Source organism: Strongylocentrotus purpuratus, unplaced genomic scaffold (genome assembly GCF_000002235.5).
Source record: "Strongylocentrotus purpuratus isolate Spur 01 unplaced genomic scaffold, Spur_5.0 spur5_scaffold_6, whole genome shotgun sequence".
NCBI lineage: Eukaryota > Metazoa > Echinodermata > Echinoidea > Camarodonta > Strongylocentrotidae > Strongylocentrotus > Strongylocentrotus purpuratus.
The window spans coordinates 53,223,899-53,235,642 of NW_022145612.1; the positions used below are offsets into that span (position 1 = coordinate 53,223,899).

Here is an 11,744-nt window from a genome sequence, read left to right on the forward strand (position 1 = left end):
TGGATGCTCATCTGACGGTAATTTAATGTATAAAACCCTTGAGCTTCTGGGGGCTCCGCCCTTGGATCCCACACCAATTTGTGTCCTGCCAGTGTCACAAATAAGGTATCAACATATGCTCATATAACCCTAATTAAATGCCTATACCCCCTGAGCTTCTGGGGTCCCCACCCCTGGACCCTCGCAGGGGCTTCGCCCCTAGACCCCACGCCAATTTACGCAACGCTCTATACCTGATCGTTAATACCCCCCCCCCCCAACTACTTAGAAAAACGTTCAGCGGGGCCTGTATGTAAGAGTGGGTTATTTAAAATTTTATTTAAATATTCAGAATCCGAATTGCATATTTATTACGTGTTTTTACACAAGACAAACCATCATATTTTACTTACCTAGCAACTATTAGTGTATGCAATTCACAAACTAAGTATTGAAATGCAATCATTCGTAGCAAGTGTGTAACAAGTGATTGAGGTAAGATGTAACGAGTCATGGAACAAAGATTTGTGCATTAAATTTGATTGCATTACGATTGTCTATTCTTTCCTAGTTCTTACTCTTTATCAATTTGGTCACCCACCAACCGACTATAATAATACGAGTTATTGCTGTTCTGTACCGTTACAGAGATGGCGCTATACACCATTTTTTTTTTAAATGACAGCGAATGTCACCGATTTCTGATAGATGGCGCTAGTCTGTTCCTCATTACGAACAGGACAGTGCTCCTAAATGCTGTTTATGCTAGTTTCCGTTATTTCCTTCTGCGTTCTGTGTAAAGAAGGCAGGATTGAGAGCGCAATTATTTTGTTGTAAGAGTTTATGCCTTCTTATAAATTTAGGCTATATGTTTGTGTTCTGTTGGGGCTACTTCTCAATGATTCTAAATCACTATTATAATTTTTGTTTAAGCTAACGAAAATCTGACTTTCTTTATAGAATCATCCCCCTTTTCACCGTCTCTATCTGACCTTACGTTTCTAACTCTCTTTCTTTTCTCACCTTCTCTTCTTTCGTAATCCCCTCTCTTTCTTATCTCACCTTCACTTTTTTCCCCTCTCATTCTCCTCTTCTATGTCCACTTTCGCTTCTTTCAGTAATGTATATTGCCCCCCCCCCCCCTCCTCGCCTTTCACTATATCGTCTTTCTCCCTTTTTTCCATCTTCCCTCGAGTCCCTTTCTCTCTCATCACAACTTTATGTTTACATTTCTCTCTCTCTCTCTCATCCCCTCTCTTTTTCTCCCTCTCCCTCCCTTTCTCGCCTCTATTTTTGTTCCTTTTCTATTGTTTTCCTTCTTTATTGTATAAGTTGTGATTTCGGTATAAATAATGACAAATACACAAACAAGATCACAAATACAATGAAAATCTAAATCATAATTAGCGTCCAGTATACACCAGTATAATTTGAGAACAGAAAACAGACTTAATTTATCTTTCATGAAAATGATATCACAAAATAGTACCATAATAATAAAATACAGTGGAAGAGTTATTAAAATTTCAACTTTCAACAATTTATAAAGTGCCTTTTCATAAAATACAAAGCGCATAAAAAGAAAATAATTACAAACAAAGCAAGAGAACATTATTATACAAAGCATAAATTGATAAAGAACAAATGAATATTTACAGAAATTGGAAAAGATGTGTTTGAAGACACGCATTGCAAGACAGGGGGTTAGGCATTCAGGGTTTTGGGGCAATAACTTAAAAAGCCCTATCACCTATTTGTTTACTGGGTCTGGTACTGGTCCTGGAGGGCAAGTGTATTACTAGTGACAGAGCGTTTAGTTTAAGTTTAATGAGACCAGGGAGTATCATGTCAATCAGACATAACACCATCAGATACACTACCATCAGGACTGGAATAACCCCATTCACCTTGCTCACTTGCACTTGACTCACAGTCACTAGGAGATAGATAAAGTTCTGAGTCTGAGTATTCAACTTCCCCTGTAAGAAGAACAGACAGATGTCTTGGTACTATGCCCTCATGCGGGATCTTGCAGCGAAGGATTGTTCTTGCTGCTATTTCTTGAAGAGGTAACGTTGTTCTTGGTGGGGACAGCAGGGTCATTAGCTCTTCATTTTCTGGTGCATCTGGATCAAATTCATAACGTCTACTGTTACAGATATTCTCTTTCACTGTCAAACCATCAGCATCTCGTGCTTCAATATCACACCCATTGCGGATAAGGATCAGAGCAATTTCCTTTGTGAACTGATGTCTGGCATGGCCATCAAGACAGAGTAACGAATGCAACATTGAGTTCCCGTTAGAGTCAATTTGAGTTGCATCTTCACATCGCATCATCCTTAAGATCAAACGCCTCATACGATTCTCTTTCAGTTGCCTTCGACGGTACTCATCCTTTTTTACCCTATCTTCGGAAAACCCCCAATACAATTCCTTAACGCGTTCCAAGATACGGTGAGAGATTGATACACAAGATTTTTCACCAATTTGCATTCTTATAACTCTTACCATTCCTTCACCAAACTGAAGCAGTGGTTCAAACATTTTCTTAGACTTGGCAGAGTCAAAAACTAGAGCAAAATCGAACAATAAATCGCCAACTTCATCCACCAATTTAACGTCGAGTTTAAGGTCCTGGGAGTCTTTACTAAACACCTGCAGACAAAGGTCTAGCAACTTGTAACACTCATCAACTTCTTCATGTTCAAGTTCTCCTCCGTAACGGATACCTGTCATTAGGTAGACAAGGACTGATCCAAGCTCAAGTTTTGATTCCAACTCCAACTGTATTAATTCTCTACAGATCTGAGAGCATTGTGACAGTGTTTCCTGGTTCCTTCCCTTGTGAAACATCACGCCATCAAGCCCATGCTCGAAAACTCTTCGAAAGATGTAGCTATCTTTTATTTCTTCTGGGAGCACTCTTTCTGCAACCAAGAAGCACTGGTTCTTTAAAGACCACTGATCTGACTTGATGTTTTCCCAGTCTTCTTGAGTCTTACATTCCTTTGTTTCAGAGAAAAGAGAGAAAGAAGCAGCTACTTCAGACTTTCCATGATTCCCATAGGGTTTAATACTATTTTCCTTGTGAATAGACAGAGCTCTGCAGAAATGTGTACATGGGTGCTCCTCACCTCTGCAAGTGGGTGCGTTGAGGTTAGCATTAAGGCCCACTGCCACTCCAAGAATTTCATAAACTCTTGCCTTTTCTGCATTGGACAATCGCAATTCATGGGTTTTTCCCTGCACAAAAAATTCAACGATGTCTTGGAAATTGTAAATTGCTGCCATGCAAGGAGGATCGAGTCCATTTAAGTTACAGGTCAGTGTTGCGCCATGATTGATGAGAAGTCCAAGGATCTCCTTTCTTGACTGCATGTCCCAGCCCTGACGGGAATAAAAATAATCTAATGGTGGAAGTTTTGTACAGTTGTTGCCAATGGAAGCAAAGTGCATTGGTGTGTTTCCATCTTTGGAGCCTTTTGCATTGGGGTCAGCTCCATGATCAAGGAGGAACTGGACCATTTCCTTCTTATCTTTACCACAAGCGATCATCAGAGGCGACCAACCACGTTCGTCTCTAGCATCTAGATCAACATTTTGGGACGCAAATATTCCTTTCATGTCATCAAGACTCACTGGATTAGGCAATTCCATTCTTGAAGCCAAGTTGAATGGTTGCTGGTCCTGGTTGACTGATGCCATTTTCCGTCAAAAGTTTCACTCGACAGCAGATCTACAATTGAAAACAATAACAGACCAAAAAACACAATATAATTGATTACCGTACAGACATTTACTAGATTTTTTGTTCTACATTTACCATGTAAGAAGTGGTAGTCCTGAATAGAACTAGTAAACCTGATAAGAGCAGTTTAAATCTGGTTTACAAGTTCTCTCCAGGGCTTAATCACCCATACATGACAGAATACATTTCATTCTAAATCTTTGCAGGTCTACTTCTCTCTATAAACAAATTCAGGTAGTCCTTAATTATGTTAATAGGATGAAACAAAGAATACTTCTCCCTTCCTCTCTCTTTACTCATCTATCATCTTTCAAATCCAATTCTCTTTCAAGTTTCAAGACTATCTATCTTCGCGCAATATGCAAAGTCAACCATGTCAACCATTACCTTTTCAAGGATCATTATGATTACAGATACTGGTAGTTGTAGATTTACAAATTTATATTCATCAATTTATATTCATCAATTTATATTCATCAATTTATATTCATCAATTTATATTCATCAATTTATATTTAGAAATTGTTTTTTTAGTTATAAAATCTATGACCTATAGCTAAAAATATGACTTGTATTCATATATTTAGGTATTAACTATAGATCTTTATATTCTATATATATATATATATATATATATATATATATATATATACAGTGCGTCCCAGAAACCGAGAATTATTGATGTTTTTTCATAACTTAATCACAATTATAATTGATAAATGACACATATTTTTAAAGCTTAGATCCTCCTCTTTCATTTGATGAAACTCATATAATGCATATTTCACGCATGTATGATAACAATGAATTTGAAGAGAGCAAACCAAAAATTCTTTTGGCGGGCGGTATCTAAATTTCAAAGAAAAAATAATATTTCTAGAAAGTTCATTTTCTGCCCTTTCATATGACACCTCAATCAGGAAAAATGAGCCAGGAATAACAAAGTTCTGTTTGTCTAAAGTTTTGCTTGCATTTCCATAATTTTGTTAAACGAATTCATTTTCACTGGCTGCCTGCCGTTACGTGCCGTAGCAACAAACGGAATTAATAAAAGACTTAACTCCGTTTCGTTGACAATCAGCCGTAGACGAAAGACTTCATGCATGTGTGACATATGCATCATACGAGTTGCATCAAAATGAAAGAGGAGGATCTAAGCTTTACAAATATGTGTCATTTATTAATGATAAATGTGACTAAGTTATGATAAAAGTAACATTGATAATTCTTGGTTTCGTTTTTTCTGGGACGCACTGTATATATATAGGGTCTAGACTGTATATCTTACATGATGATATAGGCCTAGTAATACACTCCTTCATATGATATAAACAGCCTACCGTCAGATATTGCACTACTACTACTACTACATTGTAGCTGCTTAAAGGTAATACAAAGTTTTGGGAAATTTTTGAAAATTGGGTGGATAGTGATTCTTTACAATTTTGATATATTTGGATGCCAGTGTGGATGTATTATAAGCACTAGAAAATTTAGCCCCTAAAACACTTCTGCTTTCTAGAAAATTTGAATATTAAAATTTACCGGTGCTCCCGGTAAATTTTGATGAATTTCAAATGGCGCCTACGGCCATACAATGGTGGCTGCAACCATGAAAATCTCAGAATATGTAGTTGTGATATATAATTTCCAAACGGGAATAGCCAATCGGTCGATTATAGTCAAGAAACATTGTTTTATAGTTAAATTCATATTTTGACCTTGAGAGGGAGCTATACAACATAAAGAGTTAATTATTTACAATTTCATCACTTTAGACTCGATTTCAACCGCGACAACGATCACTGAATATTGTAAGATCGCATATGCTTCCAACATGTTCATTCGAACCAAATTCATGACTCCATACCAAAACTTTGTATTACCTTTAAATGACGTCATTGGTAGCATAGGCGCCGGAAGTGGGGGGGGGGGGGGGGGGGGGGTCCTACAAAAGTGGGGGTGGCAAAACACAGTTTTGCCGCCCCCCCCCCCCCCCCCCCCCACCCCCTCCCTCCTAACTAGCTACCCTGACAGAAAGAGAAGGTTATAGAATAATAGATAATAGAATAATAAAAGAATAATAAAAAAATAAAAAAAATACACAAGAGTAGATGTTAGAAGAAAGAAACAAAGAATACAATAAGGAAAGACAGAAAGAGAAAGTGATAGAATGATAAAAAAAAAAGAACAAAGAATAACAAAAGAGAAGGTAAGAGAAGGTGATAGAAGGACGAAACAAAGGATAACATATAAGGAAAGACAGAAAGAGAAAGTGATACAAAATAGAAGTAAAAGGAAAGATAGAAGAGAAGATAAATGATAGAAAAACAAAGAATAACATAAGGAAAGACAGAAAGAGAAAGTGATAGAATGATAAAAACAAAGAATAACATAATAAGAGAAGATGATAGAAGGAAGAAACAAAGAATAACATAGGGAAAGACAGAAAGAGAAAGTGATACAAAATAGAAGAAAATGGAAAGATAGAAGAGAAGATGAATAGTAAAAAAACAAAGAATAACATAAGGAAAGACAGAAAGAGAAAGTGAAAGTGATAGAATGATAAAAACAAAGAATAACATAAGAGAAGATGATAGAAGGAAAAAACAAAGAATATCATAAGGAAAATAGAGAGAGAAAATAATAGAATAATAAACGGAGAATCACATAAGAAGTGATCAGAAGGAGAAATGGAATAGGCGCGTGCGGGGGCCATTACGTCATCGTGTAGAGAATGGGCGTCGACTAAACAATGAAAAGGGTTATAAGGTAGTGAACAGGACAGGTGTCTGACGCTAATTCGCATCATTAGAGGATGCGAACGCCGTCCTCGTCCACACAAACGAAAAGCCCCTAGGCCTCCTATCGCAGAGACAACGTGGCTGAAGTTACGCATTCTGCTTACTGCTTAGCAACATATGCGTACGCTTTGCACACGCTTGCATATCGCGCGATACAGCCGTTTGCCTAAATTTAAAAAAAAAACATAATTCTGTGTGTACGTCTTTTTCATCGATTCTGACCAAAATGCTATGAATATTGCAGCGTTTTGGAGGGGCTGTATCTTTTGATAGAAACATCAGTGAGACTTGAAATTTGAAATGTACTAAGTTAGATCTATTCTGATTACAATTTTTATTCAATTATCAAACAAAAATGGTGAAAAAAGACCCCAAATTGAAGATTGAAAAATCGTTCAGACACCCTAATACTAATAGTAATAAACTAATACAGCTAGGCGAGATCTAAGCATGTGTGAGCTAGACTCGTTTCTCACTCGACGCCATCGCCATCGGCATCGCAGATATATGTACGAGCACTCCTCAAAATCAGTATGTGGGACCGAACGCGAACCTGCACTTACCAATACCAGCTCACTGTGTCTTGAAACACTCCAGTTCGGCGTCAGATTTGGGCTAGTTTAGACTCTAGAGCTCCGGGGAGAGATTTGTGGACAGGATTCCGTAGTCTGGAATTTACTTTTCCCCACTCAACAGACTGACACATGGATCAAGGTATCTTTTTGGAGACACTTCTGACTCTGAGGGTCAATGCTTGTTGTTGTTGTTGCGATTAATGGCGTTTCCAAGGTTTCCATCGTCATTGGATGATTTTCGCCAGCCCCCCCCCCCCCCGGCCCCCCTCCCCCCTCCCTATTCAGCGGCTGGCTGAGTCGTTGCGAAATTTTTGAGACCAAAAATACAAAAAAAAAATATGTCCTCTTATTTCCCTTCTTTTTTCCTTCTTTGTCTTTCATATTTTGGGCATGATAATAAAACTAAATTGTTTCTATCGTCTGGCATTCTACACATAATAGTCCAGTGTCGTGTTTTCTAATTAAATATTTATAGTAATTCAGGTTACATTTACCAAGCCTGAATTGGTGGATTAATCTTTCATCCTTTCGGTTCAAACCTTTGATTTGAAAAAACATATTATTTACATTTTTATTGATGCTATATATATTATACAGGTGTCTTCCTTTCTCTAGCTGCTTTAATTATCACATGGATTTATAGTAAATGTCTGATTCTCTTATGAACTCACTTTTGCTTTGGTTTACTATTATATCTGTGTTTGGGTTTTTTTAAAGCTTGTTTTGCCAACAAATTAGCTCGTTCGTTTCCTGCTAGGCCGTAGTGGGCTAGTTCAATAAACATATTTCTCCAGTTGCAATGGCATTTCCCCCACATTCAACTTGTAAAGCTTTTAAAGAATTAGTTAGATGAACTCCTCCAGTAATAATGTAATGTAATATAAAGGAGTGGAATATAAAGAAATAATGTGATATAAAGGAAGTGGAGGGGCAGGGTGATGGGGTGCCGGGAAGGAGCATTAATGGGATACCTATACTTCGTTTTTTTAATTTTATTGTTAATTATGAACAGTGGATAGGATAGTTTGAGGTAGATGAGAAGGGGGCGGGCATAGTGATACAAGGGGGTACAAGCACTGGCAAAAAAAAGTGTTAAAAAAAGACAGGCCCCACCCCTGGTCAAAGGGGGGGGGAGATGTTAACCACCATATGACCTTCAAAAACAAACAAATTTAGTGCTCCCCCCCCCCCGCTTATTCGCCGCAAATGAAAAAAAAAGTATTGCTCTTTACCCACCCCCCCCCCCTGCTTATTCTCGGCCGGTTGATCGGCTGATTTTTTCACGAATTGAGCCCCCCCCCCCCCCCCCCCCTGCTCGCCGCCGGCTGGATCCGCCACTGGTGTAATAGTGGATAGGATTGTTTTTGGATGATGAAAATAGGATGGGCATAGCGATGAAGCCTGGTTGGTTAGGGGCTAAGCGGGGAAGAAGGAGTTTAAAGGGATATATAGATATTGCTACTTTTATCTTTTTTTTGTGTGTATGTTTTAATTAAGATTTTGTTGTTGTATAATTTTAAATTATAATCCAAATTAGAAGCATATATGTGATGCAATTCATAACGCTTTGAATATGTGATTGATGTTAATACATATGGACAATTCCACGACATAAGGGACAAAGTTGTCATAAATTCAAAATACTAGATTCAAATACCTCATATAGTTACACAATTAGAGTTTTAAGAATTGTCATATTTTGTACAAATGGCGGCCCTTTATATATTCAAAATGGCTGCCGAATTATTTCAATCACATGGATGAAGTTACCAGAGAAAAACTTTACCAACTTCATGGGGACAAAAAATAATGTTTCATTAATGAATCTGACCAAAATCTTGATTAGATTTATACCATGGAAGATAGTATATCGGTAAAGCGCTTATAGAGACATTGTATTAAGCGCTAAAAGCGGAATATGATATTAACGTCAATTACCAAAACATGGATATTTTTATTTTATTACAAAATGAGGTGAGTGCGTCCGAGAAAAACGAAACCGAGAATTATCGATGCATTATCATAACTTAATCACAATTATAATTAATAAATGACACATATTTGTAAAGCTTAGATCCTCTTCTTTCATGCAACTCATTATGATGCATATTTCACGCATGAGTGATTGAAAACAATAAGAGAGGGTACCAAAAAGTCATTTGGCGAACAATATCTGAATTTATTTCATAGAGAAAAATCATAGTTCTAGAAAATTATGTTTTTGCCTCTTCATATATGACACCAGGCGCGGATTCAGGGGGCCGAGTGGGCCTTGCCCCCACCCCCCCCCCCCGCAAAAAAAAGGGAGAGAGAGAGAGAGAGAGAGAGAGAGAAGGAAAAGAAGGGAAATGGAAAGTGGAGAGAAAGGGAAAGAAAGAAGAGGAAGAAGAAAAGAAAAGGGGGAAAAGAAGAAGATCGGGGGGGGGGGCGAAAAGGCCTTACCTCCCAGGCTATTGCCCCCTCCCTCCCCCCACCCCCCACCATCAAAACAATAAGATAAAAGGAAGGAAAGGGAAAGAAAAAGGAAAAGAGGAGATAAATGGAAGGAAAAAGAGGAAGAAGAAAAGTATATCAGTTGCAATTTCCCCGCCAACAGCTTCTGGGGCCTCCGCCCTCTGGACCCAACGCCAATTAGTGTGCTGCTTGTGTCACAAATAAGGTATCGAAATATGCTCATCTGACCGTAATTAAACACTAAAACCCCTGAGCTTCCGGGGGCTCTGCCCCCTGGACCCAACTTGGCCCTATTAAAGACAGGACCCTGTATGCGTATCTGACCGTTATATGCCTAAAGCCCCTGAGCTTCTGGGGGCTCCGCCCCATGGACCGCTCGTCAGTGACCTGCCAGTGTCATGAATAAGGTATCAAAATTATGCTCATGTGATCGTAATTAAATGCCCATACCCCTTGAGCTTCCGGGCGCTCCGCTCCTTGACACACCCCCCCCCCCGGGCTATGACTCTAAACTCTACGCTACCTGATCGTAAATACTCTAGCCTCCCCCCCCCCCCCCACGCACTTTGAAATACGTTCAGCGGGGCCTGCATGTAAGAGTGGGGGTGGTGCGGATTTTTAGTTCCCCCCTCCCGCCAAACATTTTTGCTCATTACGCCACTGCTGGTCACCATAACGTACCAATATTTGGCTTGCATAATTTCAAACTTGAGCCCCCCCCCCCCCTAAGAAATTCCTGGATCCGCGCCTGACGGTGACGGTGTGGTGGTCTAATTATAGAATTAGAACTTATATTTTCCTGGCCGCCTCTGTGTATGGTCAGAACGAATAATAATAAACTTTGTAAATTTATTGCTCATCTTGTCTAGATAATTAATGTATATATTCCCCCCTATTTTTTTCTTCTTTTCTTTATTTTTCTAGACCTAAATCCTTTCATGCAGATAGTGCGTCATCATTTGAGTTGGAGGCCAAGGAGGAGAAACATGGAAGAGAAGGAAATATCGACATTACAGATGAGATCGAATACAAAGGAGATAGTGTTAAAAAGGGAGACTAGTTTAAAAATTAAATCTTAAATAATCAATAGCACCACTGGGGCTTTAAAAGTGGAGGGCCTATGTAGGTTAACAAAAATGGGGAGGCGAAGTTGGAGGATAGGATCAAGAGATTGAATAATAAACAAACAGATATGTGTAATTGTTACCATCAGTACAAAATATGCTTAATCGGGAAGAGGGTCAAAAACAAAACGCACACGCACTAAAAAAGCACCCCCAAAAAAATTAAAAAATAAATCCACCCACTTCCCTTTTTATATTCTCAGACGCCTCTAATATCAATGTTAAACAGCAACTTCTTGACCTTTTTTTAAATATTTTACAGAAAATCTATTGCGTGGGTTTTGAAAAACCTCTGCAGCGAAATTTGTTGCTATAAGGCGAACTGTAAAGTTGTACTATAATTATTTCCTTTTTCTGACAGATTTTGTATTTTTTGAGTATTATCAGTTTGATGTCATATTGTTCTAATTATAATTAGAAGAAAATGAGCAAGAGGGGTGGGTGGGGAGGGGGAGGAGTGAGATAGAGAAGATATGGTACGGAAAACGAGAAAGAGGAGGGAAGGAGAAAGAGAGAGTGAAGTGGAGAGAGTCGGGCGTAGTTGCTTGGTGTATTCTCAACATTTTGTAATCATGAACTGCAATTAATACTAATTGGTAGTATAACGTAGTACCGTATGTAGAATACTTCATTTCTTTTTAGACTGTATAAGAAAAACATCCTTGCAAAATATATCAATCAGTTACGTCCATTTCGATTCTCAACATTGTTATTGCATTTTATTATTAAACTTGTTATTCTGACATGTACTACCCACTTGAATTGCATGTACATTCCATATGAACTTTTGAGGAAATGTTTGGTCAAAAAAATAATCTGATATCCAAAATGGAAAAAGGGAGTATTGCATTTTCAGCTGATTTTGGGGGTCTAACTTTGCCGCCGGGGTCACAATTTTATCTTGTATTCAATAAAAAAACATGTACATTCGAATCTCCCTATCCTTTGTTTCATGTACGTTCAATGTATAATAGATGAAGAATTCGTCATGGACTCGGATCCAAGAGATGATCATACCTGTAGCAATAGTATTGTGAAATATACAGGTTCTACTTGT

The 11,744-nt window shown here is 38.3% G+C and overlaps 1 protein-coding gene across 2 annotated transcripts; it reads right to left on the reverse strand.

Moving 5' to 3' along the window:
- Positions 1-1,564: 1,564 nt before the first annotated feature.
- On the reverse strand, positions 1,565-7,332 carry LOC754964. Of its 2 annotated transcripts, none has more exons than XM_031000138.1 (2): positions 7,104-7,332; positions 1,565-3,718 (listed from the first exon to the last, which is right to left on the reverse strand). In XM_031000138.1, exon 2 carries the CDS (start codon positions 3,685-3,687, stop codon positions 1,828-1,830), a length of 1,860 nt encoding a protein of 619 aa, XP_030855998.1. In that variant the 5' UTR covers positions 3,688-3,718; positions 7,104-7,332; the 3' UTR covers positions 1,565-1,827. The 2 variants fall into 2 exon arrangements, with proteins under 2 accessions (XP_030855998.1, XP_011676530.2); XM_011678228.2 differs by having other exon boundaries at positions 7,098-7,332.
- Positions 7,333-11,744: the final 4,412 nt, after the last annotated feature.

What these genes read in the sequence shown, in the direction of transcription:
- LOC754964 (XM_031000138.1), bottom strand. Translation starts at nt 3,687, where the DNA reads ATGGCATCAGTCAACCAGGACCAGCAACCATTCAACTTGGCTTCAAGA.